This window comes from Lampris incognitus, chromosome 1, assembly GCF_029633865.1.
Source record: "Lampris incognitus isolate fLamInc1 chromosome 1, fLamInc1.hap2, whole genome shotgun sequence".
Classification (NCBI taxonomy): domain Eukaryota; kingdom Metazoa; phylum Chordata; class Actinopteri; order Lampriformes; family Lampridae; genus Lampris; species Lampris incognitus.
In genome coordinates, this window is record NC_079211.1 from 51,385,991 (window position 1) to 51,413,972 (window position 27,982).

A 27,982-nucleotide genomic window follows, 5' to 3' on the forward strand; every position below is an offset into this window, starting at 1 on the left:
CAGAGGTAAAATGGGTTTCATGCCCCCCCGAAGGCCCCCTGGCATGTAACCTCACGTTTACCTCCGTATGAACGTAGGCCATCTCTTTATACTGCAGTCTCTTGGAGCAGAAACGGGTTTTTGTACATACATGTACAAATACGCCGTTGCGTCCCCGTGCACTAGGCTGTCTGCTGTTGATATGTGTCACTACTGTTACAACACTCTATCTCTTTCATTACTATGACTATCAATCCAAGAATTCATCAAAAGGAAAACGGTGCAAATAAATCGACCCACAGCTGGCAACGCCTCGTCTTCGGAGTGTTGCTGAAGCATTTTGTACGTTTACCGTGTTTATCTGTCAATATCTTACAGGAAAATGTTAGACTAGGAGAAATAGAAGTTTTAAACCAGTCGACTCTGTTGCATAACTGACTTCCGGTTTCTACTGCAGCGGTCATACCAGTTTCCTGTTTGTTGGCGCGTGCTATTGACGATGGCATATTTTTCGCGATGCCTGCGAGATTTACCATGGATAAATGTCAACCACACGCACACAACTGTCCACACACTTTCACCTGCACCTACCAGCACACGGGTGAAAAGTTTCAAGTTGTACATATCAAGTTACGTCCACAATTATGAGGATGAGTATCCTCATAATTGAGCATCTTCATCCTCATAAATCTTGCAGGCATCGCGAAAAATGTGCCGTTGTCAATAGCACGCGCCAGCAAACAGGAAACTGGTACAACCGCTGCAGTAGAAACCGGAAGTCAGTGGACTACAGTTATGCAACAGAGCCGACTGGAAGACCGTCGACGTGTCCGCCGCATATTGCTGCTGTGATGTGGCTGGTGCAGACTTTATGTAAGACCTCTTTCCAGGGATTAGAAAAGTGGGGCATGTCTATCACAGCGTATTTCTTCTTCTTTTTGAATGTTTTGTTATAAAGGTTTCTGACTTTTCAAAATAACTCCCCACACAATCCAAGTTCAAGCAACTGAAATGGCGGGTGTATCAAAAAAAATGAATGACAAAATGTGAGTTTGACTTGTTGTTGACCTTGGCGGTGTCCTCTGTGTGAGACAGGAACTTTTTGAAGGCCTTTCCGCTGATGGGGGAGACCCAGGAGAGAGAGAGGGTCCTGGTCCATTTCTCCAAACGCTTCTGCCAATGCAACCCACAGACCCCCACCTCAGAAGGTCAGGACCACGGGCGTTGCCAAGGAGACAATGATTAGAATTAGGATGAGCTAAGGAGAGAAGGGGTGATGGTAGTTAAGATGATGACAATGATGTTAATGACAAAGTGTCGTGAAGGGACTAGCAAGAATCGAGTAGTTGTGTACACAAAAGAAACGAAACACACATCCAAAGTTTCCAAAAACGACACCACCAAGAACAACGCAGTCCATTCAGCGCAACACGATCCAAAAACTCCACCATCCAGAGAACGAACGCCAGCCAGGATGACTGTCGGAACTGCCGGTCTCCATGGGCGAGCAGTTAGCTTAGCTTGCTCTGCTTCCGCGTCCTGTCAGACCGCCCTCGGTGTTATCGGAACTGCCGGTCTCCACGGGCTAGCAGTTTAGCTTAGCCTGCCCCGCTTCCTGTCAGACCGCTCTCAGTGTTATCGGAACTGCTGGTCTCCACGGGCTAGCAGTTAGCTAAGCCTGCCCCGCTTCTGCTTCCTGTCAGACCGCCCTCGGTGTTATCGGAACTGCTGGTCTCAACAGGCTAGCAGTTAGCTTAGCCTGCCCCGCTTCCGCTTCCTGTCAGACCACCCTCGGTGTTATCGGAACTGCCGGTCTCCATGGGCTAGCAGTTAGCTTAGCCTGCCCCGCTTCCGCGTCCTGTCAGACCGCCCTCGGTGTCATCGGAACTGCCGGTCTTCACGGGCTAGCAGTTAGCTTAGCCTGCCCCGCTTCCGCTTCCTGTCAGACCGCCCTCGGTGTTATCGGAACCGCCGGTCTCAACGGGCTAGCAGTTAGCTTAGCCTGCCCCGCTTCCGCGTCCTGTCAGACCGCCCTCGGTGTTATCGGAACTGCCGGTCTCCACGGGCTAGCAGTTAGCATAGCCTGCCCCGCTTCCGCGTCCTGTCAGACCGCCCTCGGTGTTATCGGAACTGCCGGTCTCCACGGGCTAGCAGTTAGCTAAGCCTGCCCCGCTTCCGCGTTCTGTCAGACTGCCCTCAGTGTTATTGGAACTGCCGGTCTCCACGGGCTAGCAGTTAGCTTAGCCTGCCCCGCTTCCGCGTCCTGTCAGACCGCCCTCAGTGTTATCGGAACTGCCGGTCTCCACGGGCTGGAAGTTAGCTTAGCCTGCCCCGCTTCCGCGTCCTGTCAGACCGCCCTCAGTGTTATCGGAATGGCCGGTCTGCACGGGCTAGCAGATAACTTAGCCTGCCCCACTTCCGCGTCCTGTCGGACCGCCCTCGGTGTTATCGGAACTGCCGGTCTCCATGGGCTAGCAGTTAGCTTAGCCTGCCCCGCTTCCGCGTCCTGTCAGACCGCCCTTGGTGTTATCGGAACTGCCGGTCTCAACGGGCTAGCAGTTAGCTTAGCCTGCCCCGCTTCCGCTTCCTGTCAGACCGCCCTCGGTGCTAGCGGAACTGCCGGTCTCTATGGGCTAGCAGTTAGCTTAGCCTGCCCCGCTTCCGCTTCCTGTCAGACCGCCCTCGGTGCTTCCTCCCCGGGCGCAGCTTCAGGCAGGGCCGTGGTCCCTGGGCCCACCGGAGCAGCAGACCAAGCTCTCTCAGCCGATCCAACGCCAGCTCTCCCAGCTGGAGAAAAAAAAAAGAGGCTTAGATCAAAATAAAAAACTTCACCCGATGACTCAAACTTAGACGCAGACCAAGACACTGCATAGTCGCTACTGGGCGAAGCCGCTGCAAACGTGAGTTGGCGCCGCCATCTTCCCACACCGGAAGCTGGAATATGTACTCTAATGGTCAGTAATGGTCAGCAAGGTCTGCGGTGGCGTAGCGGTCTAAGCATCGGCTTGGTGTCGATGCAGTTGCCCACTGGGGACTGGGGTTCGCGCCCCGGTCTCGTCAGATCCGACTATGGCCGGACTCGATGAAGCAGCAATCATTGGCAACGCTGTCTTCGGGAGGGGGGCGGAGTCGGCTTGTGTTCGTCATGTGAATGCGTCTCTGTGTGTGTCGGAAAAACAGTGGTTCGGCTTGGATTCGCCTTGTCACGAAAGTGGGGAGGCGTCTCCTTCGAGACTGCCGGCCGGAGAGATGCAGTTGGCGAACGCATGCAATACGAGGGTGGGTGTTTGAATTAAAATAGGGATCAATTGGCCACTAAATTGGGAGAAAAAAGGGAAAAATCAGAAATAAATTTATAAAAAAAAAAGTAATGGTCAGCAAAGTGATTAAATTGACTAAACCAGACTGCTAATTTGGATCAGAAATACACTGAAACCTACCGGGAAATGAGGTAAATACACAGACGGGTCAAAATTCAGTTTTACATCGGTACTGACGGCCAAAAACTGCAGTATTCCAGTTGTTTTTTTGCTGTTCAGTGTGAGTATAGATCTGATCTGACCAGCTCAAAAAGTCCAGAATCGCATTGCCAGAGCGACAAACACCGTGGCACCTCACATTATAGTTCATTACATAAAGAGCAGCAGCTGCATCCTGTTCTCCTCAAATATGTCAGCTATTGATGGTGTGCAGTGTCGTTGTTGCACATACTTGAGTCAGCGTGTGTGTGTGTGTGTGTGTGTGTGTGTGTGTGTGTGTGTGTGTGCAGCTTGACATTTAGACGACCTTAAGCTTTGTGCATTGTTCTTCTGCAGATGGAGCCCACACGCTAACCTGTGCCCTCATGCTGCTCAACACGGACCTACACGGACATGTACGTATGGGCTGCCTGGTACCCCGCTCCACGTCGGTAGGACATGGAGCGGGGTTTGGCTAACTGTAGGACATTTTACTCGCAACGGGGGGGACACACAAAATGCCAACCTAGACATTTATACACGATGGCACATCTCAGTTAACACCCCTCCCCACCCCTCCTCCCAGCCTACTCTCTGACCTCTTTCTGTCTCCCCTCTCCTTGAGTAGTGCCCGGGTGATAGAGCCCCGTCACTATTACAGATCCCGTGTTGTGCATCCTCAGACCCACCCCCACCCCCCCCGTTCTGCTCCCCAGCTTGACTCATAGTCACAAGTGTAGAACTCTCTTGATGTGTGTACCCTTCCACTAACTAACACGTGTCCTTCCTCTTTCTCTCTGTCCCGCTACGTTCGCTTCTGCTCCTCTCAAACTCCTCCCCGTGCTAACCATAACTGGTCCCTCGGTCTCGCACCACCCCTGCAGGTGGTAAGTATGCATGTGGTGCTAATCCTGTCTGTCCGTGTCCTGTGTCTGTGCCTGGTCCTCGTGGGGACGTCTCGGCATGTCAAACTGATCATTCAAGTCGTTGTATTAGCCTCATGATCATTTCTGCAAAGGGTATTTGATCTGTAGCAAAGCGGACTACGTCATCACCACATCCATCTGGTGACCTGGAAGAGTTCGTCTGAATCCATCTTGTTCGGTACAAAGTATTGGATCACATTGGTGCTCCATGTAGACAGAAAATTAAACTGCTCCATCTCATAACTGGAGGTTTTGAGCCGTACGGGTGGCGTAGCGGCCTGTTCCATCGCCTACCGACACGGGGAAGGCGGTTCGAATCCCCGTGTTACCTCCGGCTTGCTCGGGCGTCCCTACAGACCCAGTTGGTCGTGTGTGCAGGTGGGAAGTCGGATGTGGGTATGTGTCCTGGTCGTTGCACTAGCGCCTCCTCTGGTCGGTTGGGGTGCCTGTTCTGGGGTAACTGCGGGGAATAGCGTGATCCTCCCACACGCTACATCCCCCTGGTGAAACTCCTCACTGTCAGGTGAAAAGAGGCAGCTGGCGACTCCACGTGTATGGGAGGAGGCATGTGGTAGTCTGCAGCCCTCCCCGGGTCTGCAGGGGGGGGCGGAGCAGTGACGGATAAAAAATAACAGGAGGTTTTGATCCAACCCTCCTTGCAATGTTAACATTATTAGAAATTGTGTATTTCTTAACCGAAGGACACAAAACAAACCCAAAATGGGCCCAACTGCTCCTGTTGTTCTGAGCCACTCGAGGCCTTACCCCCGCCCAGGCCTTATGCAGCTCTGGGCTGCTGGGGCTAAAGGATGGACACGTGTTTGTGAACTGTGACAAAGTTGGTGCAACTGGACAATGACTATATTTTGTCGCACAATTGGTTTCTCAGCAATGTTGTTATTTTAGAAGACGCGGAGCATAACGCATTATCAGTATCTCAGCTTGGACCGGGCCTTGGACCAGGTTCCACCTCCAGCTCATGTGATTAGAGTGTGTTGTGCAGGTGTGTAGTGACTTGGTGTGTGTTGTGTGCAGTGACCTGGTGTGTGTCGTACGCAGGTGTGCAGTGACCTGGTGTGTGTTGTGTGCAGTGACCTGGTGTGTGTCGTGTGCAGGTGTGCAGTGACCTGGTGTGTGTCGTACGCAGGTGTGCAGTGACCTGGTGTGTGTTGTGTGCAGTGACCTGGTGTGTGTTGTGTGCAGGTGTGCAGTGACCTGGTGTGTGTCGTACGCAGGTGTGCAGTGACCCCGGTGTGTGTTGTGTGCAGGTGTGCAGTGACCTGGTGTGTGTCGTGTGCAGGTGTGCAGTGACCTGGTGTGTGTTGTGTGCAGTGACCTGGTGTGTGTCGTGTGCAGGTGTGCAGTGACCCAACGTGTGTCGTGTGCAGGTGTGCGGTGACCTGGTATGTGTTGTGTGCAGGTGTGCGGTGACCTGGTGTGTGTTGTGAGCCGTGACCTGGTATGTGTTGTGTGCAGGTGTGCAGTGACCCGTTGTGTGTCTTGTGCAGGTGTGCAGTGACCCGGTGTGCGTTGTGTGCAGGTGTGCAGTGACCTGGTATGCATTGTGTGCAGGTGTGCAGTGACCTGGTGTGCGTTGTGTGCAGGTGTGCAGTGACCCGGTGTGCGTTGTGTGCAGGTGTGCAGTGACCTGGTGTGCGTTGTGTGCAGGTGTGCAGTGACCTGGTGTGTGTTGCACATGTCCTCATAGGTGTGTATAGGTGGGATTTAGGCGTGTGCTGGTACCTTGTGTACTCATTGTTCCATAACACAATGTCAGCATGATATTTTGTGATCATAAAGTCCCACATGTCAGATGGTGGTCCCAGTGTGTTTACATCTAGCAGGAGCAGCACTAACACGGTACTGGGAATAAGTCCCAGCCTTCATTTGGAGTCACAATACTAAAATAGTACCGCACGAGAGGCAGGATTTGGAGACAGGGTTATTTCGGTCACAGGAACAAGGGTGGAATTTAGAGCAATTGGGGAAGCAACAGCGACAGAATCACGAAGAAGAGGAAAATATGGACAGAAAAGAGGCGTAGTTGGTGAGGTAGTAAACACTGGAAGGACCCGTGTGGGACATCTTACAATCTGGAAACCTCCCGGCCAGGAAGCCGAAAAGAAGAGGACTTTATTTAAAGCAGGATACCCCATAATAATAATGATAATAATAATAATAATAACATTTAATAGTAATATAATTACAACAACAATAAAATAATAATAATAATAATAAAAATATAATGATTTAATAGTAATATAATAATAATAATAATAACAATTAATAGTAATGTAATAACAACAATAATAATATAATAATAATAATAGTAATAATATAATAATAATAAAAATATAATGATATAATAGTAATATAATAATAATAAAATGACATAATAGTAATATAATAATAATAATAATAATAATAATTTCTCCAGCTCAAGGTAATCTCCAAAATGAGGTCATTTTTATCAATTGCTGAGCTGCAAAAAGTGGTGCATGCTGGTATCTGTCCTCGTCTTGACTACTGTAATGCCCCTTATTCTGGTTTCAGCCCCCTGCACCTTCTGCAGTACGTTTCTCTGTATGAAGGCTTCTACAAATGCTGCATATATGTTTTTATTTCTGCTGTTTTTGTTTTTGCTCTTACTCTTGTTTTTGCCTTGTCTGGTTTTATTTTATTTATCTATTTGCTTGTTTGTTTGTTTATTTGTTTATTTTGTGAAGCACTTTGTGGCATTGTTTTAGAAAAATGCTATATAAATAAAATTATTATCATTATTTATTATTATTACTGAGAGAGATAAAATGTTGACCCACACCCTTCAGTTGCGTAGCAGTCTCCCTCTCTTTCAAATCACAACTACATGATAAAATCCTTTAACATCAAGAACATGCCAGGGAAATAATAATAATAATAATTATTATTATTATTGTTATTATTGTTATTATTTCAAGAACATGCCAGGGAAATAATAATACTAATAATACTAATAATAATAATTATTATTATTGTTATTAATTCAAGAACATGCCAGGGAAATAATAATAATAATAATAATAATTTTAAGAACATGCCAGGGAAATCCGACTCCAGAGCATCCTTCTTACTGCAGGACACTCCCAGATAGAACTGCAATACTAGCGCCACCAAGTGGAGGTTGACAGACCTTCACTCATGGTGGTGCTGGTGTACGTGTGATAGGATTACTTATTAACTTATTAACTTATTATCAACTACATTCTGTCATATGGGAAGCTGGTCAGCGAGTTAAAGCTCACACTGCACTCTATTAAAGACACATGAATAAGATTAATTCTTTCATTTTGTTCTCTCTGTCTGTCTGTCTGTCTGTCTGTCTATCTCTCTGTCCTCTCTCACTCTGTTTGTCTGTCTCTCTTGTTCTCTCTGTCTGACTGTCTGTCTGTTTTTTCTGTCTCTCGCTCTCCACTGTCTGTCTGTCTGTCTGTTTTTTCTGTCTCTCGCTCTCCACTGTCTGTCTGTCTCTCTTGCTCTGTCTGTCTCTCTTGCTCCGTCTGTCTCTCCCACTCTGTTTGTCTGTCTCTCTTGTTCTCTCTGTCTGACTGTCTGTCTGTATTTTCTGTCTCTCGCTCTCCACTGTCTGTCTGTCTCTCTGTCTGTCTGTCTCTCTTGCTCTGTCTGTCTCTCTTGCTCTGTCTGTCTCTCTCACTCTGTTTGTCTGTCTCTCTTGTTCTCTCTGTCTGACTGTCTGTCTGTTTTTTCTGTCTCTCGCTCTCCACTGTCTGTCTGTCTCTCTTGCTCTGTCTGTCTCTCTTGCTCTGTCTGTCTCTCTCACTCTGTTTGACTGTCTCTCTTGTTCTCTCTGTCTGACTGTCTGTCTGTTTTTTCTGTCTCTCGCTCTCCACTGTCTGTCTGTCTCTCTTGCTCTGTCTGTCTCTCTTGTTTTTTCTGTCTCTCGCTCTCCACTGTCTGTCTGTCTCTCTTGCTCTGTCTGTCTCTCTTGCTCTATCTGTCTCTCTCACTCTGTTTGTCTGTCTCTCTTGTTCTCTCTGTCTGACTGTCTGTCTGTCTGTTTTTTCTGTCTCTCGCTCTCCACTGTCTGTCTGTCTCTCTGTCTGTCTGTCTCTCTTGCTCTGTCCGTCTCTCTTGCACTCGCTCTCTCTCTCACTCTATCTGTCTCGCACTCTGTCTCTATGTCTCTCGCATTCTCTCTCTGTCTCTCTCTCTTTTTCGCTCTTTCTGTCTCACTCTCTGTCTGTCTGTCTGTCTGTCTGTCTGTCTGTCTGTCTGTCTGTCTGTCTGTCTCTCTCTCGCTCTGTGTTGCTCTCTGTCTGTCTGTCTGTCTCTCTCTCGCTCTGTCTGTCTGTCTGCCTGTCTCTCTCTCACTCTGTGTTGCTATCTGTCTGTCTGTCTGTCTGTCTCTCTCTCTGTCTGTCTGTCTGTCTCTCTCTCTCTCACTCTGTCTGTCTGTCTGTCTCTCTCTCACTCTGTCTGTCTCGCTCTCTGTCTCTCTCTCTCGCTCTGTGTTGCTCTCTGTCTGTCTCTCGCTCTGTCTGTCTGTCTGTCTGTCTGTCTGTCTGTCTGTCTGTCTGTCTGTCTCTCTCTCTCTGTCTCTCTCTCTCTGTCTCTGTCTGGTTTCATGTGCTGTGTGTCCACGTGTCGTGGTTGTCCCGTCCCGTCCTGTCCTCAGAACATAGGGAAGAAGATGTCTTGTCAACAGTTCATCAGTAACCTGGACGGCCTCAACAACAGCAAAGACTTCCCCAAAGAGCTGCTGAAGGTGTGTATGGCTCTGGTCCTCAGGGCTGCTGGGGCATGTGCACACACATCACTTCCGCCATGCTGAATAAACCAGCTGAATGCTCTTCCTTGCTCACACAGGTGTTGTACAACTCCATCAAGAACGAGAAGCTCGAATGGGCGATGTGAGTATTCCAGGTCTGCTTCTCACTGCAGGAAGGTGTCATAATACAACTGCCTTACCGATGTGTCACATCCACATGTTGCGTTGTGTTGTGTGTGTGTGTCCGCGCGCGCAGCGAGGAGGAGGAGCTGAGGAAGAGTCTGTCAGAGCTGGTGGAGGAGCAGTGCGAGGGGGGGAGCAAACGTGTTGCCAGGGTAACGGACGGCAGCAATCCTTTCATCACCATCCCCATCCTCCTCAACGCCGTTACATACAAACACGGGGTGCTGACCCGCAAGAGCCACGCCGACATGGACGGCAAGCGCAGTGAGTGCACGTGCACGCTCACACACACACGCACACACATGGACGTGCACACACGCACGTTAGATGGATGCCTGAAACAACTCTCGGTTTGTAAGAAATGTACATTTCTCTCGCTCTGTCACCATCACTCGAGGAATTCATCTCTCCTTCAATGTCTCTGTCCGTGTCTGAATGTCCTTCCTGCCTCCTCCTCCTTTCTCCCCCACTTTTTATTTCTCCGTCTCCCGCCCTCTCTCTTTCTGGCTCTCTCTCTCTCTCTGCCTCCCTCTCTCTGCCTCCCTCTCAGCCCCGCGGGGTCGTCGCGGCTGGAAGAAGTTCTATGCGGTTCTGAAGGGAATGATCCTGTATCTCCAGAAGGTACCGCATCTCGCTTCCATCCCGTTGCCATAGAAACACACATCCACCCACCGCAGCGACAGTAGACGTAGCACAGCAAATGTTGGCAGCTGCTCTGCTTGTGTGTGTGCATGCGTGCGTGCATGTGAGAGTGAGAGAGAGAGTGAGAGAGGGTGAAAGAGAGGCAGTGCTGGAGGAAGGGAGACAGGGCTCGTCTGCCCCAGTATGTGTTTATCGCCCCCTGCTGGTTGGAAGGCTGCACAGACAAGAAGTGCTGCAAATGCAGGGACATCATCCTTACAACCAATGTCAGGGTTTGAGAAGGACGATGTTCCTCCCTTAATGGAATCCTAACGTATATGCAGTACGAATAAAGAACACCCACCTCACCAGAGCATCATGTCTGGATATGGGTTTTTGTCTTCGTGTTTGTTGTTTGCAGCGGGGATGGACAGGTTGACGGACGAGATCAGGCAGGAGTCTCCGTGGACTATGATGTTTGCGGATGACATTGTGATCTGTAGCGAGAGTAGGGTGCAGGGGGAGGAGAGCCTGGAGAGGTGGAGGTATGCACTGGAGAGAAGAGGAATGAAAGTCAGTAGGAGCAAGATGGAATACCTATGTGTGAATGAGATGGAGGACAGTGGAATGGTGAGGATGCAAGGAGTAGAGGTGATGAAAGGGTATGAGTTTAAATACTTGGGGTCAACTGTCCAAAGTAACGGGGAGTGCAGGAGAGAGGTGAAGAAGAGGGTGCAGGCAGGGTGGAGTGGGTGGAGAAGAGTGTCAGGAGTGATGTGTGACAGAAGGGTACCAGCAACAGTTAAAGGGAGGGTTTACAAGATGGTAGTGAGACCAGCTATGTTGTATGGTTTGGAGACAGTGGCACTGATGAAAAGACAGGAGGCGGAGCTGGAGGTGGCAGAGTTGAAGATGCTAAGATTTTCACTGGGAGTGATGAAGAAGGACAGGATTAGGAACGATTATATTAGAGGGACAGCTCAGGTTGGACGGTTTGGAGACAAAGCAAGAGAGGCAAGATTGAGATGATTTGGACATGTGTGGAGGAGAGATGCTGGGTATATTGGGAGAAGGATGCTGAATATGGAGCTGCCAGGGAAGAGGAGAAGAGGAAGGCCAAAGAGGAGGTTTATGGATGTGGTGAGGGAGGACATGCAGGTGGCTGGTGTGACAGAGGAAGATGCAGAGAAAAGGAAGAGATGGAAACGGATGGTCCGCTGTGGCGCCCACTAACGGGAGCAGCTGAAAGTAGTAGTAGTAGTCTCAGTTGTCCCTTTAACATTAACCGAGCCAGTGATACACTAAACCACAGTACACCACATACTAGCCCCCCGGTTAGCTGCCCTCCCCCCACGCCACTTCACTGTTAGCTTCAACAGGGCAGGCGAGAGGACTGACGACCTGAGCGAAACTTACCTGTAAATTAAACTCCCGTTCTCTCCATCTCCGGTTCTCTTTCCCTTTCCTCTGCTAGGACGAGTACAAGCCAGACGCGGACCTGTCAGAGGTGGACCTGAAGAACGCCATACGTATCCACCACGCCTTAGCGACACGCGCCACGGACTACAGCAAGAGGGCCAATGTGCTGAAACTGAAGACCTCTGACTGGAGAGTCTTCCTGCTGCAGGCACCGTGAGTCGCCCGCGCCGCCGAGTCAAGTCACGTCAAACGTTATTTATGTAGCACGTTTCATACACCGGGCAACACAATGCACTTCACGTAGAGTGACAATATGGTCGCAACGCAATCACACAAGTGGAAAATAAGATATGCATAACAACAAGTGTGAGTGCAATTATACAGGAATCCCAGCTCAGCCCCTCTGTCTAGCCAGTCACCCTAACCTGCTGCACATCCTTCCCAGCTCGGTTCCTCTGTCTAGCCAGTCACCCTAACCTGCTGCACATCCTTCCTAGCTCGGTTCCTCTGTCTAGCCAGTCACCCTAACCTGCTGCACATCCTTCCTAGCTCGGTTCGTCTGTCTAGCCAGTCACCCTAACCTGCTGCACATCCTTCCCAGCTCGGCCCCTCTGTCTAGCCAGTCACCCTAACCTGCTGCACATCCTTCCCAGCTCGGCCCTCTGTCTAGCCAGTCACCCTAACCTGCTGCACATCCTTCCCAGCTCGGCCCCTCTGTCTAGCCAGTCACCCTAACCTGCTGCACATCCTCCCCAGTTCGGCCCCTCTGTCTAGCCAATCACCCTAACCCGCTGCACATCCTTCCCAGCTCAGCCCCTCTGTCTAGCCAGTCACCCTAACCTGCTGCACATCCTTCCCAGCTCGGTTCCTCTGTCTAGCCAGTCACCCTAACCTGCTGCACATCCTTCCTAGCTCGGTTCGTCTGTCTAGCCAGTCACCCTAACCTGCTGCACATCCTTCCCAGCTCGGCCCCTCTGTCTAGCCAGTCACCCTAACCTGCTGCACATCCTTCCCAGCTCGGCCCCTCTGTCTAGCCAGTCACCCTAACCTGCTGCACATCCTTCCCAGCTCGGCCCCTCTGTCTAGCCAGTCACCCTAACCTGCTGCACATCCTCCCCAGTTCGGCCCCTCTGTCTAGCCAATCACCCTAACCCGCTGCACATCCTTCCCAGCTCGGCCCCTCTGTCTAGCCAGTCACCCTAACCCGCTGCACATCCTTCCCAGCTCGGTTCCTCTGTCTAGCCAATCACCCTAACCTGCTGCACATCCTTCCCAGCTCAGCCCCTCTGTCTAGCCAGTCACCCTAACCCGCTGCACATCCTTCCCAGCTCGGTTCCTCTGTCTAGCCAATCACCCTAACCTGCTGCACATCCTTCCCAGCTCAGCCCCTCTGTCCAGCCAGTCACTCTAACCTGCTGCACATCCTTCCCAGCTCGGTTCCTCTGTCTAGCCGATCGCTAGTCCTCTCCTCCATTGGTGTCCAGCCTCTTGTACATCTTGCTATACACCTTTTTCTTTGCCTTATTGAATATTTTGACTGACGACTTTTAACTTTCACGTTCGTTCTGTTTTACAAATACACATATTAGATAGTTGGGTTGAACTTGACTTGATGAAACGTATCTGATGCTCTTATTCAATGGCACCATGAGACTCTGTTGTTAAGCCAAGTCCAACGGAGGTTCCGTGTCCAAAATGTCCAGGATGAAGCTTGTGCGTAAAATGATGATAGGCACGATGGCAACATCTACAATGATAAGACCCACTTTTAATAAAATGGAATTATCCTTCAAGAGTCTGCTACTACTACTGGTACTACTACGACTACTACGACTATTACCACTACTACTACTACTGCTACGACTACTACTATTACTGCTGCTACTACTACTGCTACTACGACTGCTACTGCTACTACTACTACTACTATTACTACTACTACTACGACTACTACTACTATTACTGCTACTACAACTACTACTACTACTACTACTTTCGGCTGCTCCCATTAGGGGTCGCCACAGCGGACCATCCATTTATTATCCCTTAAGAGTGTTGGACAGTAATGGGTTACATGTACCAGGTAGTTCACCACTCACTTACTGAATGACGTTACTACTGGACTATTCAAAATCATATTCGGAGGAAAAGGGTTCGTATGAAAATTATTTTATAGCTCATATGATAAGGATTACTAACCCTAGCTTTGGCCATTTCAATGCACATAACTTTTCCTCCTTGAAAACAACCTCATATGTCTAAAACCTACAATTAACACAACCAAACGATGCAATGGCTTCTTCCCTTCTCCCCATCATCCTTTCTGTCTGTCTGTCTGTCTGTCTATCTGTCTCTCTGTCTGTCTGTCTCTCTTTCTGTCTGTCTGCCTGTCTCTCTTTCTGTCCGTCTCTCTGTCTGTCTGTCTGTCTGTCTGCCTCTCTTTCTGTCTGTCTGCCTGTCTCTCTTTCTGTCTGTCTCTCTTTCTGTCTGTCTGCCTGTCTCTCTTTCTGTCTGTCTGTCTGTCTGTCTGTCTGTCTGTCTCTCTTTCTGTCTGTCTATCTCTCTTTCTGTCTGTCTGCCTGTCGCTCTTTCTGTCCGTCTCTCTGTCTGTCTGTCTGTCTGTCTGTCTGTCTGTCTGTCTGTCTGTCTGTCTGTATCTCTTTCTGTCTGTCTGTCTGTCTGTCTGTCTGTCTGTCTGTCTCTCTTTCTGTCTGTCTGTCTCTCTTTCTGTCTGTCTGCCTGTCTCTCTTTCTGTCCGTCTCTTTCTGTCTGTCTGTCTGTCTGTCTGTCTGTCTGTCTGTCTGTCTGTCTGTCTGTCTGTCTGTCTGTCTCTCTTTCTGTCTGTCTGTCTCTCTTTCTGTCTGTCTGTCTGTCTGTCTCTCTTTCTGTCTATCTGTCTGTCTCTCTCTCTCTCTCTCTCTCATTGTCTCCGTTCTGTCTGCACTTCTGCATCTCTCCAGGAGCGAGGAGGAGATGTTGTCGTGGATATTTCGGATAAACCTGGTGGCGGCCCTCTTCTCGGCCCCAGCCTTCCCTGCCGCCATTGGATCGATGAAGAAGTTCTGTCGGCCTCTTCTACCATCCTCCACTACCCGACTCAGTCAGGTGCACACGGGCATGCAACCACAAGTTCACACTGAAATTGGCACAGTATCATAAGACTCGACGTAGGCTGTCTGGGTAGCATGGCAGTCTATTCCGTCGCCAACCAACGTGAGGATCGGCGGTTTGAATCCCCGTGTTACCTCCGGCTTGCTCGGGCGTCCGTACAGACGCAATTGGTCATGTCTGCGGGCGGGAAGCCGGATGTGGGTATGTGTCCTGGTCGCTGCACTAGCGCCTCCTCTGGTCGGTCGGGGCACTTGTTTCAGGGGGGAGGGGGAACTGGGGGGAATAGCGTGATCCTCCCATGCGCTACGTCCCCCTGGCGAAACTCCTCACTGTCAAGTGAAAAGAAGCGGCTGGTGACTCCCCATGTATCAGAGGAGGCATGTGGTAGTTTGCAGCCCTCCCCGGATCGGCAGAGGGGGTGGAGCAGCGACTGGGACGGCTCTGAGAGTGGGGTAATTGGCCAAATGCAACTGTGGGGGGGGGGTAAGATTCGACATACTCACAGCTGTCATAATGCTCCATTAGACTTACACAGTTCTGCAGGTTTGCTGCACATTGGCAGCAGGCTCACATACAAACGGACACACTGTGCTTAAGGGAACAACAGTGACTATTTTCAACCTTATCTTCATGTCACTGCTGTATAGATGAGACTCTCTTAGCAACCGTAATACTGTGCAGTCTTCTGTGCTTCTTTGAAATGCTGCCCAAATTTTGCAGATGGTTGTTCCCTGGTGACGTCATTTGCATCCCCTGGTGACGTCCATGAATTGTCGTCTGTATTATTTATATTATTTATTATTTATCTATATAATTGATTTATATTGATATTTATTTGTATTATGGATTATGTATTTATATTATTTATATATGTGTTTGTTATTTATTATTTATTTATATTATCCATTAAATATATATATATTAATATTCATTTACATTGCATGTTATTTATTTATTATTATTTATTTATATTATTTATATATGTATTTATTTATATTATTATTTATCTGTATTATTTATTTTATATTTATTTTATTCAGTAGCACTCATTACGGCAGCAGTTTGTAGCATTATTATTTGCAGCTTTTTCATACCGTTTAGCCTGTTTCAATATAGCCCACAGGAGCAGCGAACCATGAAGTGAGGGTGGTAGAGTTCATGTACACCGATCGTCCCCCAGTGGTGTCACTAGTGGACACAATTTGGCGGCATTTTAGAGATAGACAGGGAACTGCTCTGAATTCTGGCTGCTAATGACGTGTTAGCCCAACAACTCGTGTAGAGAGATAATAATGAGAATGATGACTGTTTCCCATTAACATCTTCACACTAGATAACATCACTGTAGATATGTTTCATAATGTCGTAATCTAATGAGCAGCAAGAATTATACGCTTTATCCGATTATACGCCCAGCCTTAAAGTCAGCACGGGTCTTATTGTTTCTGTCTTGTCTGGTCTTGTCTGGTCTTGTCTTGTCTTGTCTTGTCTTGTCTCGTCTCGTCTCGTCTCGTCTGATTTTGTCTGGTCTTGTCTCGTCTCGTCTGGTCTCGTCTGGTCTCGTCTGGTCTGGTCTCTGGTCTGGTCTGGTCTGGTCTGGTCTTGTCTTGTCTTGTCTTGTCTTGTCTCGTCTCGTCTGGTCTCGTCTCGTCTCGTCTCGTCTCGTCTTGTGGTGGGCTCAGGAGGAGCAGCTGCTCAGTCACGAGACTAAGCTGAAGCAGATGAGCTTGGAGGTGGAGGAGCACCGTAAGAGCCCACCCTCGCCCGACCCCAAGAGCCGCGAGTGGGAAGAATACCGTCTCAAAGAGCACTACCTCACCTACGAGGTATGCCCTGCCCAGAAACATCTGCACTCACTTGTCTGACCGATGACGACACAAAACAGATAACAAAGATGACGTCATTTTTTTCTTCTCTTTTTGGTGTATATCACGATTTTCAACAGTATCTGCATTTACCATGGTCAGGGAGAACAGCAGCTTGGCCAGGGTAAATGAAGTGTGTGTGTGTGTGTGTGGGGGGGGGGTATAAAAATGAGGGGGTCTAGGGACACGCCCTTTTTGAGGACACGCCCTTTCCTTTGGTTTACAATGCATCTCCCAATATCATGTTTGTCAGTGCTAAAATGGAAAATTTGACAATTTGGTACCAGTTATTCTATAAATCAGCTGATACACTGTATCAAAACGTGCTACACTGTATCAAAACGTGCTACACTGTATCAAAACGTGCTACATTGTATCAGTGGCAAAGCAGGCCAGGCCAGTGCACCGCCGTCTGTTCATGCTTGTGCCCTTGACGCGAGCGGCCCGGTTGTAGGACGTTTACAGTCAGACCGGCTTGGGATTCTTTTGCAAGTTGCATCCCGTCTTGCTGCGAAATACTGATCTGAACTGGCCAGAGATAAATTCAATCCATCCATCCATCCATCCATCCATTCATCCATCCATCCATCCATCCATTATCCAAACCTCTTATCCTGGTGGCGGGGATGCTGCAGCCTATCCCAGCAGTCATTGGGCGGCACTGCAGCAGGCGGGGAGACACCCTGGACAGGCTGCCAGGCCATCACAGGGCCAACACACACACACACACACACACACACACACACACACACATATATTCACACCTAGGGACAATTTAGTTTGGCCGAGTCACCTGACCTACATGTCTTTGGACTGTGGGAGGAAACCCATGCAGACACGAGGAGAACATGCAAACTCCACACAGAGGACGACCTGGGACAACCTCCAAGGTTGGACTATCCCGGGGCTCGAACCCAGGACCTTCTTGCTGTGAGGCGACCACACTAACCACTGCACCACCGTGCCGCCTGATCTGAACTGGCCATCAATAAATAGAAGGAAGTTGGTGTTTCTGGTGAAGTAGATACGACCTTGTCACGTGCAAACAGTGTCTTCACCTTTGCACGTCAATAAAGCACTAAGCTGTTTTCGGAGCAGTGGGGTTTGTTGTCGGGGTAACGGGTTGTCGGACAAATGGGCTTTCGGTCCAACAGGACATTTTTCAGACAATAGGGGTTTCGGAATAATGGGCTGCCCCCATCAAGGGCGGGTAATCTGGGATCTTTTCAGTTCAGCGGAAGCCCAAATTTATTGTCCCATATTGTTCCTTTTTTTGGACCTCATCGATTTTGAATGTGAGCAGCTGTTTTAATGAGCTGCACACAAAACGTGGAGTTGATGTAGCTTTACACACAGTCACGTTTTCAGCCTCCGAATGCAGTGAGTCAACTATCTGGGTTTTTAGCTGTCTCACAGCTACAGCCTGTCTCACAGCTACAAGCAGGCTGGCTGTCCTGCTGTACCTCGGTGAGACCATGTCAGAACCAAAACACTACTGTGACTCCCGTGTATTAATACGTAAATATTAAGTATTAATATGTAAATAAAGACAAAGGTGAGGGGACAGTGGCCCAAAACGTTGTCCAGGTTACGACTGTGGAGCTGTCAGTCTGACGGGTTTTCTCATTAGTTGTTTTATCATCTCTTACTCTCTCCCTTTTCTCCTGGCTGCGTCTGAATTCATCACTATTTTTCTTTCCTCTTCACTTTTCCTTGACCTCGCTTGAACAGTGCCCACGTTCATGTCCTGGGAAAATAAGATATCCTATATAATAATAATAATAATGACAATGATAATAATAATTATTAATAAATAATGTCATAATAATATGTAGCAGTAATAATAATAGTTATTATAATTAATAATAAATATGCAATAATAATATGTAATAATAAATACAATAATTGTAATTAATAAAAATAATATAATAATAATAATAACAATAATAAATGTCACACTAATATTTAATAATAAAAATGTTATAGTATGTAATAAAAATAATTAATATAATTAATATGTAATAATATAATAATAATATGTAGTAATAATAACAATAATGATAATACATTTCACAATAATGTGTAATAAAATAATAAATGTAATAATATGTAATAATTAATATTATATTTAATAATGTAATAATAATATGTACTATAATAACAATAATAATAATAAATGTCATAACAATATGTAATAATTACAATAATATGTAATAGAATAATAATAATAATAATAAATGTCATATATGTATTAATAATAAATGTCCTAATAATATGTAGTAATAATAATAATAATACATTTAATAATAACGTAAAGATAATAATAAATGTAATAATAAATGTAATAAGACGTTCCATGTGACGTCATCAAGCTGGCTGACACTGACGGTAACGTTGAGATTGCTGTTCAACTGCAAAAACTACCAGTTCACAAGGAAATCCCCGACAGAGGCCACACTTGCGGTCTGTATGACTGCCCACGTAGTCTTGAAGCAGTGTGAAGCAGTCCCTCCGGTTCTGTGGCTGTTCACTGCAGGCCGGTTCAAGGTTAACAGAGGGCGCTACCTTGCCTCTGAATGAACGCTGTGTAGGCTAATACACGCCCAAATACACGTCTTCATACCTAAATGTCAGGTAATCCGAACAACTCGGTGCGCCAGTATTTGTACATTTCGTGGGCACAAGTCAACCACTAAAAACGGAGATAGACTGGGAAGGCTGCAAAACATCCCCCCGTGACTGTCCGGGGAAATACAAAGAGTAAAATACAAAACACGGTACGGCGAAGCAACGTAAAGCCTGACGAGCCGAGGTAGAAGTAGGTCACTCTGGTGGGGAGGGGGTTTAGGAGGAGGACTGTAGCTTGCAGCATGAAGTAATGCATGATGCAAGACGCCGGAGTGCAGTTGTGTTGAACTGCATGGTGTCAGTTGTGTGTCAGTACCATGCGCACGAGGAAAATGGGAGAATAGAGGATAGCATTGTGGAGTGATTCCCGGATGCCCTGACGTCATCACAACAAGTCCTGAAGCAGCAGCAGCAGTGTCATTGAAGGGGCGTGTGGTTATCTAGTTATAGCCCCTCCTCCCTGTGCAGCAGGGTCAGCAACACCTCAGCGACCAGCAACACCTGCACCTCCTGCAACACCTGCACCTCCTGCAACACCTGCACCTCCTCCACTGGCCGGTCCGGACTTCCCTGTCCACATGATTATGCTTTAGAAATTAATCGGAAAACTTCGTGCATGAATCATGTATACAAACACCGAAACTGCAATGGATTGTGGTCCGGCATGTGATGTCTCCTCCCATACAAAGGTTCACCCTGTTGTAACGTGCACGGACGACTAGACTCGCTAGCCCTTGGCTAACGGGTCGGACCCTTTAGTCCACAGGTTAGCGTAGGGGCGACCCGACTTCGCGTCCCGGCTGCAGCGGATTTCCGGCTGCTGCGGCGGATTTCCGGCTGCCCCCTGAATTCGCTACACTGTTTCACCTCACTGGAAGAAAGCAACAAAGGAGCTGCGAGGCTTCCTTCCAACCTGAAATACACAACCTGAAAGCTCTTTAACATGGCTGCCGCACCCCCCCCCCAAAAAAAAAACAAAAAACCGAGTCCCATTCAATATGGAGGATCTATCTTTGGTTTATTACAGAATTGGGATGCACCCTTCATCTGTCACTTTCCTGTTTCAGTTTCGATGTGCTTTACTGACATGACAGACTGGACATTTGAATACATCAGACTGGTTATACATCATCCAAAGATGACATCATCATCATCATCATCACACACACACGCACACACACAATTTTACATGAAGGTGTTATAATGCAGACCGGAAATAGACAAATGAATATAGAAATTTTGATCAACAAAAAATATCAATTGTACAGTTATACATCTCCTGTCTCTCCCTCTCTGTCTCTCTGTCTGTCTCTCTCTGTCTCTGTCTCTCTGTCTGTCTGTCTCTCTCTCTCTCTCTCTCTGTCTGTCTCTGTCTCTCTGTCTGTCTCTCTCTCTGTGTGTCTCTGCCTCGCTCTCTCTTTCTGTCTGTCTCTCTCACTCTCTCTCTGTCTCTCTGTCTCTCTGTCTGCCTCTGTCTCTGCCTCGCTCTCTCTTTCTCTCTGTCTCTGTGTCTCTGTCTGTCTCTCTCTCTGTGTCTCTGCCTCGCTCTCTCTTTCTGTCTGTCTCTCTCACTCTCTCTCTGTCTCCCTCTGTCCCACTGAGCAGAAGAGTCGTTATGAGACATACATCCACCTGCTGCAGGCCAAGCTCGGGGCCGACACCGATGACCTGGAGAAGATCGAGGCCAGCGTGATGAGCGCTGTGGTGGGTGAAGGGGGCCGGTGCGGCCGTGAGGGTCCCCTCCGCAAGACCCAGTCTTCCCCGTCCATCAGCCAGGCTCAGGGAGGACTCAACGGGAGGGCCGCCGGGTGCACCGCGTCAGGGAAGCGGAGCTGAAGGGAGAGGGAGGAGCCGGGCCTCTTTCAGTTGCCTCTAAGCCAAAACTGCCTGAAGGTCTCCTTGGAAGGTTTTCTTTTCAGGGGTCTCGGTCCGGTCTCTGAGCCGAGGCACCGTAATTTATTATACTTGAGAGAGACTGAGAGAGGAGGGCAGAGACCGGAGAGATGGCTACCGCTGTCCTAGCTTGAACCCTCGTGATAGACTTGTGCCCTTGAGCAATAGTTAATGTGACCCTCATTCCCTGATGACTGACCTTGACGAACCTCGGCCCGCACCCTTCCTTCTTACGTTGCACATCGGGCCGATGACGACTGTAGTGATGTTATTATGATATATCAGTATTGCTCCTATACGCAGAAACGCTGCCCACTTTGTGTTTTTCTCACGTGTGTGTTCGAGTACAAGCAGAGCGAGGAGACGGCGAGGTTCTCCGGTCCTGGCCGGCGTGTTGGAGGAGGGGGCGGTGACCCTACAGCAGGGAAAGGTGACCCTAACAAGCAGACCGACTCTGACACCGGTGGATCAGACTCCTTTCTTGAGGATGAGCCACACTGCTTACGTGACACGGTCGTGTTTCTTCTCCTCCGTGGGGGGCGCCGTCCCGTCCTTGTTCTTCGGGGGGTGGTACTACTGTCGCAGCCTGGCCTTCCTCACGCACCAAAGTACTGACAGTCAGACAATGTCGTCATCGTTGTGAGCGTGGTGTACGGACACACAGCGTACGTCTCTGCTCACCCTCTGGAGACTGGGCTCTCGAATGCACGACACTGAGCAGGGATGAGGTTGTGTACGGATCCAGTCCCCACTATGTGTAGCCTATTTATTTATTTATTTATTATTTTTTTACTATTGTGTGCCCGGTGCTGAGGGTTTGCTTAGCTTGAACGGCTCTCTGTGGCGTCGCCCTGCTTCGTACCGTTACAGCCTTGTCTGCCAGTGCAGCCACTCTTTTACTGCGGCCAGTAAAACAGTGGCCAGGATGCCACAAGACGCCACTTCCTGCAGCCTGCCCGCCCTCCTCATCCAGCGTACGTTGCTGGGTGAGGAGAGACTGTTCAATCACCTACATCACTTCCTTCATCGGGATTGAAAGCCGTGGCCTTCCGCTTTACAAGGATCCTTTAGTACCCATGCTGCCACATACTGCCGCCGGTCCACATGCTGCCGCATGCTGCCACTGGTCCACATGCTGCTACATGCTGCCACTGCTCTGCATGCTGCCACATGCTGCTACTGGTCCACATGCTGCCTGCCGCGTGCTGCCACTGGTCCACACGCTGCCACTGGTGCACATGCTACAACATGCTGCCACTGGTCCACATGCTGCCGCATGCTGCCACTGGTCCACATGCTGCCACTGGTGCACATGCTGCCGCATGCTGCCACTGGTCCACATGCTACAACATGTTGCCACTGGTCCACATGCTGCCGCATGCTGCCACTGGTCCACATGCTGCCACTGGTCCACATGCTGCCGCATGCTGCCACTGGTCCACATGCTGCCACCGGTCCACATGGTGCCACATAGTGCCACATGGTGCCACTGGTTCACATGCTGCCACTGGTGCACATGCTGCCGCATGCTGCCACTGGTGCACATGCTGCCACCGGTCCACATGCTGCCACCGGTCCACATGCTGCCACATGGTGCCACGTGGTGCCACTGGTGCACATGCTGCCGCATGCTGCCACTGGTCCACATGCTGCTGCATGCTGCCACTGGTGCACATGCTGCCACTGGTCCACATGCTGCCGCATGCTGCCACTGGTCCACATGCTGCCGCATGCTGCCACTGGTCCACATGCTGCCACATGCTGCCACTGGTCCACATGCTGCCGCATGCTGCCACTGGTGCACATGCTGCCGCATGCTGCCACCTACTTCATTTCGTTCACATTTAGGTTTTTCTGCCCTGACATCATGACTGGATGAAAGCAGTGCTCCAGGTTGGGTTCTGACACATCACTTTACCCCAGTCGCCACATGGACTGAGTACGTCTACCGGAGAGCGTCTATGAAGGCCGCGATGGACAAACATGCTGTTAGATGAGAAGTGTTGACGGTGGGTTTCTGAAGAACGGGCTGAAGTACGCAACAACAATGTGTGACTAGTAGTGGTATGATTACAAAGGCTGGGTAAGTGTGTGTGTGTGTTTGTGTGTGTGTGTGCATGCGTGTGTGCAGTCCACATGTTGTTGTTTACGTGTATTCCAGATACTGAAGCTAAAGGGAAGTGAGAAGTAAAGGAAGCGAGGAGGCGTCTCACCACAAACAGCTTCCATGCAGTGTAGAAAGGACGATGGATGGCTGTTAGAATGGGTGTTCTCTTGCCAACTGCTGGGTACCAATTCCAGATAGAGGACAGACAATAAAAGTCAAGTTGCCTTGAAGTCTTGCTTGTTACATGAGGGTTGTGGTGTCCAGTTGTTTACCAGTAGGGCATCCTTCCATACTCAGACTTTGTGTAGCTGTGTGTTGGGTGTTTTCCCGCCCCTGCTCTCTGGCGTTACTGTTGAGAGTGGTGGTCATATACGAGCTAAGAGGGTCTTGGGGTGAGTGGGGGGGGGGGGTCTCGCTCCAACACACAGAGAGACTGGCCGGGTTCGAGAGCACAGCAGCAGGACTGCTCCGGCTTTGTATGCCAAGTGACTGGAAAGCCGCTGGGAGGGAGTTGAGCAACAGACAGCGGCCCGGCAGAACTGACAGAGCAGACACGGGCTCATCCCCACCACGGGTGGGTGGTGAGGAGGAGGAGGAAGAAGAGGAAGAGGAGGGAAGACCCCAGCAGATTTGTTAAGACGGGACACGCTTGGCTTGCTGGGCAACGGGCTAGCACCGCCAGCATGGGCGGCACCAAACACATCACAGCGTCTGGAGAACCGAGCCGGTCTCTGAGGGGAGCGGGCCAACAAGGTGGTTCTGCTTCTGTTTGGTTTTTCCTGGATGGAGGACGCATGTAGAGCTTGTATAAGGAGCTGAGGATTGGGTGGGGAGTGGGGGGTGGGGTGGGGTTACGCACCGGTACAGCTGTTGATGAGCACCTTAACTGACCGCCACCCAAACCCCGTGTGCACCCAGACCTACACACCCATGCTAACACGCGCAACGCTGACGTACGGGCTCTGTCAAACACGCCTGTCCTCCCCTGAGCTACCACACCTTCACATACACGACTGTAGGTCACGTGCTTAGTGCCCCGCCCTCCGCGTGCCGGCGGGCGTAGCAGCATGCGTGCCTGTGATGGTAGACAGAAGAGGTAGCTAGCTAGCATGCTAATAGTCCCATGTGGCTGGGGACACAGCACCAGCGCTGACTCCTGCGTCACACGGACGGGATGGGTGGCAGCTGGGATTCCTCGTGGACTGCAGCGGGAGAAACTTAAGCTGGAGAAACCTGGCGACAGCTGGAGCGCCAGGCGCTGGGCTTCTACCATGGAACTACCATTTTATACAGGTGTATTTTTACTAACTATATATATATATATATATATATATATATATATATATATATATATATATATATATATATATATCAGCTTTCTTACCGGGACACCCCCCCCCCCTTATGGTGATTTTGGCTGTCGTGCTAACCAGTAATTCCCGATGTTTTAGGATAGGCCTGTGCTGTAATATAGGATTGTGAGGAAAAACAATATTTGTCGTTATGTTTATTTAAAGAAAAATGACAACTTAGGCACTTTGATGTCAATAACAGATGTGGATTTTTTTTTCATTTCTTTTAATGTATATCTGATCATTTTTGGACAGGATGCTCATACAGTGTAAATGAAATATTTACTGGATATTTAGCCCATGCTTCATAAAGAAAGCTTTTATACAGATTATCGTGGTTGTGATTTATTAAGCTTGTTGATTCTGCACCAAGATGCCCCATGTGATTCTGCACCAAGGTGCTCCATGTGATTCTGCACCAAGGTGCAACATGTGATTCTGCACTAAGATGCTCCATTTGATTCTGCACCAAGATGCTCCATGTGATTCTGCACTAAGGTGCAACATGTGATTCTGCACCAAGATGCCCCATGTGATTCTGCACTAAGGTGCTCCATGGGATTCTGCACCAAGATGCCCCATGTGATTCTGCACTAAGGTGCTCCATGTGATTCTGCACTAAGGTGCAACATGTGATTCTGCACTAAGGTGCTCCATGTGAGTTTGCAAGCTTCGTTGCTCTCAGACCTGTTGGCAGTATTTATTTAGATGAGGGTGAACAGACAAACTGGCCCAGATTTCATCATCACACATCCAAAACAACATACCGCTGCTCTTTCTACTATCTATCCATCTATCTATTAAAGACGATTTTGCAGTTCTGTTCAACACCTCCACTAAACATCTTGACGGTGACCTACTTGGCTGGCAGGTATGAATTAACTGTATGATAACTGGTCTGGTTCTCCTCCGTAGGGTGTCTGGGCTCAGCCTTAGAGACAGGGTGAGGAGCTCGGACATCCGGAGGGAGCTCGGAGTAGAGCCGCTGCTCCTTCGCGTCGAAAGGAGCCAGTGTAGGTGGTTCGGGCATCTGATTAGGATGCCTCCTGGGTGCCTTCCTTTGCAGGTTTTCCTTTGGAGACCCCGGGGTAGACCCTGAACCCGCTGGAGGGGCTACATGTCCAATCTGGCCTGGGAACGCCTTGGGATCCCCCAGGAGGAGCTGGTCCCCCAGGAGGAGCTGGAGGGCGTTGCTGGGGAGGGGGGGGCGTCTGGAGTGCCCTACTTTCCAACGCATGGAATGGATCCTGGGATAACAGAAAAACTACAAGGCGGGAATCAAAAATCCCTTTGCCGGCCTTCCCTTTAGCACTGTGGACGCTCGGAGATGGTTCGTAGTGAGCCAGGATACGTTCTGCAACACTTACAGCTTCTGTTAGGCGGGTAAAAGGCCTCCCCAAGCGGTTTTGGGTAGTTGCGGCGTTGTCCCCCATGTCTAAAGTGGATCACGCACAAGTCTGATACACCACGGGCCTTTCACAAACCCCTTACTCATAAGATGTGTTTTACTGAAGAGCATCCAACCAGCCACACTGCCAGCAACAGGGGGCGCTGCTGGGAACTTGCACAAAGCATGGTAGCTGAACCTCAGTACTTGGGGGGGGGTGGGGGGTATTAATACCAACACAACTGACTTACCAGTAATGGTGAGCAACTATGTCAGATGTGCACCGGCAGTGAAGGTGGATGAAGGCTGCAGCAGAGGGTGGTCCCAAGTGGTCTTGGTGCTCCATGCCAGTGGACTCTGCCCCCCCCCCCACTGCCAAGGACCGTGTGGTGGCTGCAGGTCCGCCAACCCCTCCACCTAAAAAGCTGTCACGCGCAAGCGTCCCCCCGCAAGGACACCCACGAGGACCTGGAAGGGGGGCAGTCATACTCGACCCCGAGTGATGATGAGGATGATGAGGATGATGAGGAGGAGGATGACGAAAACCGCAAAACTAGTATTTCTTCTCTGTTTTGGATAAATGGTGCATTTCTCAAAATACCACATCCGGTGAAGCCGCGGGTCCCCGATCCTAATTAGCCGTAGTCCCCAAACCAGACGCGTCAGTGGCACAGTCCGCAGACGGCGCGTGACTAAGCGCGGGTTGCGCTAGTAGACTGAGTCACCGCCGCCGACGGAGAGCCGATGCCCTCCTCTGAGCCTTCCTTCAGGCGAGATCTCCGCCACAGCAGGCCTCACAGTCCCACAGCGCCACCCAGCCTGGTCCTGTTGGCCACACTGAGCACACGAGGGGCAAAAACATGCCTTGCTCAGCGACTTTTGGGGCAGTAGTTTGCTGTCGTCTTACATAAAAGTGCCAATTCATTTGCGTGCAAATTCTCCAGGATTGTATCTTTAAAACGGGGATTAAACAGTTAAATTTAATGCATGCCACCACGTGAGTATGTTTATGTAAATATGCATCCATCAATACACTGTGGAGGGGAGACACGAGCTCATGATAGCATGTTGGCACTAGCCGTGTATGAATAATTCACCGAATACTAGTATACAGTACTGCCATACATGACTTTGATATCAACACACATACACGACAGGGTTGTGGTTAACGGTGTCACCGCTGTGGTCAGTTAGCCAATATTTCACACACTGACAGCTGCTTCTGTCTCACAAATTGTGTAAATGCTGGCAGTTTTATCTATTTCTTAATTTAGCAATATATTTACCTACTTATTATTATTATTGTTATTTCATTGTTTTGTTGTTGTTGTCATTATTGAGTATTTATAAATATTTTACATTGAAATTATAGTTATTATTGAGATACAAATCTTAACAGTTAACAGTCATGATGTGTACAGCTACATTAGTCTGTAGATTAGTCTGTAGTCTGGATTAGTCTGTACATTAGTCTGTAGATTAGTCTGTACATTAGTCTGTAGATTAGTCTGTAGTCTGGATTAGTCTGTACATTAGTCTGTAGATTAGTCTGTAGTCTGTATTAGTCTGTAGATTAGTTTGTAGATTGGTCTGTAGTCTGGATTAGTCTGTAGCTTGGTATATGGATTAGTCTGTAGTCTGGATTAGTCTGTAGATTAGTTTGTAGATTAGTCTGTAGTCTGGATTAGTCTGTAGATTGGTATATGGATTAGTCTGTAGTCTGTATTAGTCTGTAGATTGGTTTGTAGATTAGTCTGTAGTCTGGATTAGTCTGTAGATTAGTTTGTAGATTAGTTTGTAGTCTGGATTAGTCTGTAGATTGGTATATGGATTAGTCTGTAGTCTGTATTAGTCTGTAAATTAGTTTGTAGATTAGTCTGTAGTCTGGATTAGTCTGTAGATTGGTATATGGATTAGTCTGTAGTCTGTATTAGTTTGTAGATTAGTCTGTAGTCTGGATTAGTCTGTAGATTGGTATATGGATTAGTCTGTAGTCTGGATTAGTCTGTAGATTAGTCTGTAGTTTGTACATTAGTCTGTAGTCTGGTTTAGTCTGTAGATTAGTATGTAGATAAATCTGTAGTCTGGATTAGCCAGTAGATTACTCTGAGTCTGGATTAGTCTGTAGTTTGGATTAGTCTGTAGATTGGTCTGTTGACAGGCCCGTTTCCTGCAGGACAACGCGTCATCAGGACGGTAAAACCAACCTGTCTCACGCTCATCCCGTCCAACATCACCTTCCCAGCTCGGGGTGAACAAGGCAAGGATGAGTTAGAAACACGCGTCTG

The 27,982-nt window shown here is 48.8% G+C and overlaps 1 protein-coding gene across 1 annotated transcript in view; it reads left to right on the plus strand.

Moving 5' to 3' along the window:
- The window catches only part of psd2 (pleckstrin and Sec7 domain containing 2), a 45,302-nt gene extending 24,497 nt beyond the window's left edge, over positions 1-20,805 (plus strand). The window contains exons 4-13 of the mRNA XM_056296037.1: positions 1,075-1,187; positions 3,795-3,853; positions 9,036-9,125; positions 9,227-9,270; positions 9,385-9,575; positions 9,862-9,932; positions 11,407-11,564; positions 14,312-14,456; positions 16,145-16,288; positions 20,561-20,805. Of these exons, the coding sequence (XP_056152012.1) occupies positions 1,075-1,187; positions 3,795-3,853; positions 9,036-9,125; positions 9,227-9,270; positions 9,385-9,575; positions 9,862-9,932; positions 11,407-11,564; positions 14,312-14,456; positions 16,145-16,288; positions 20,561-20,791 (1,246 nt within the window). The 3' untranslated portion in view covers positions 20,792-20,805. The remainder of the gene's footprint in view (positions 1-1,074; positions 1,188-3,794; positions 3,854-9,035; positions 9,126-9,226; positions 9,271-9,384; positions 9,576-9,861; positions 9,933-11,406; positions 11,565-14,311; positions 14,457-16,144; positions 16,289-20,560) is intronic.
- Positions 20,806-27,982: the final 7,177 nt, after the last annotated feature.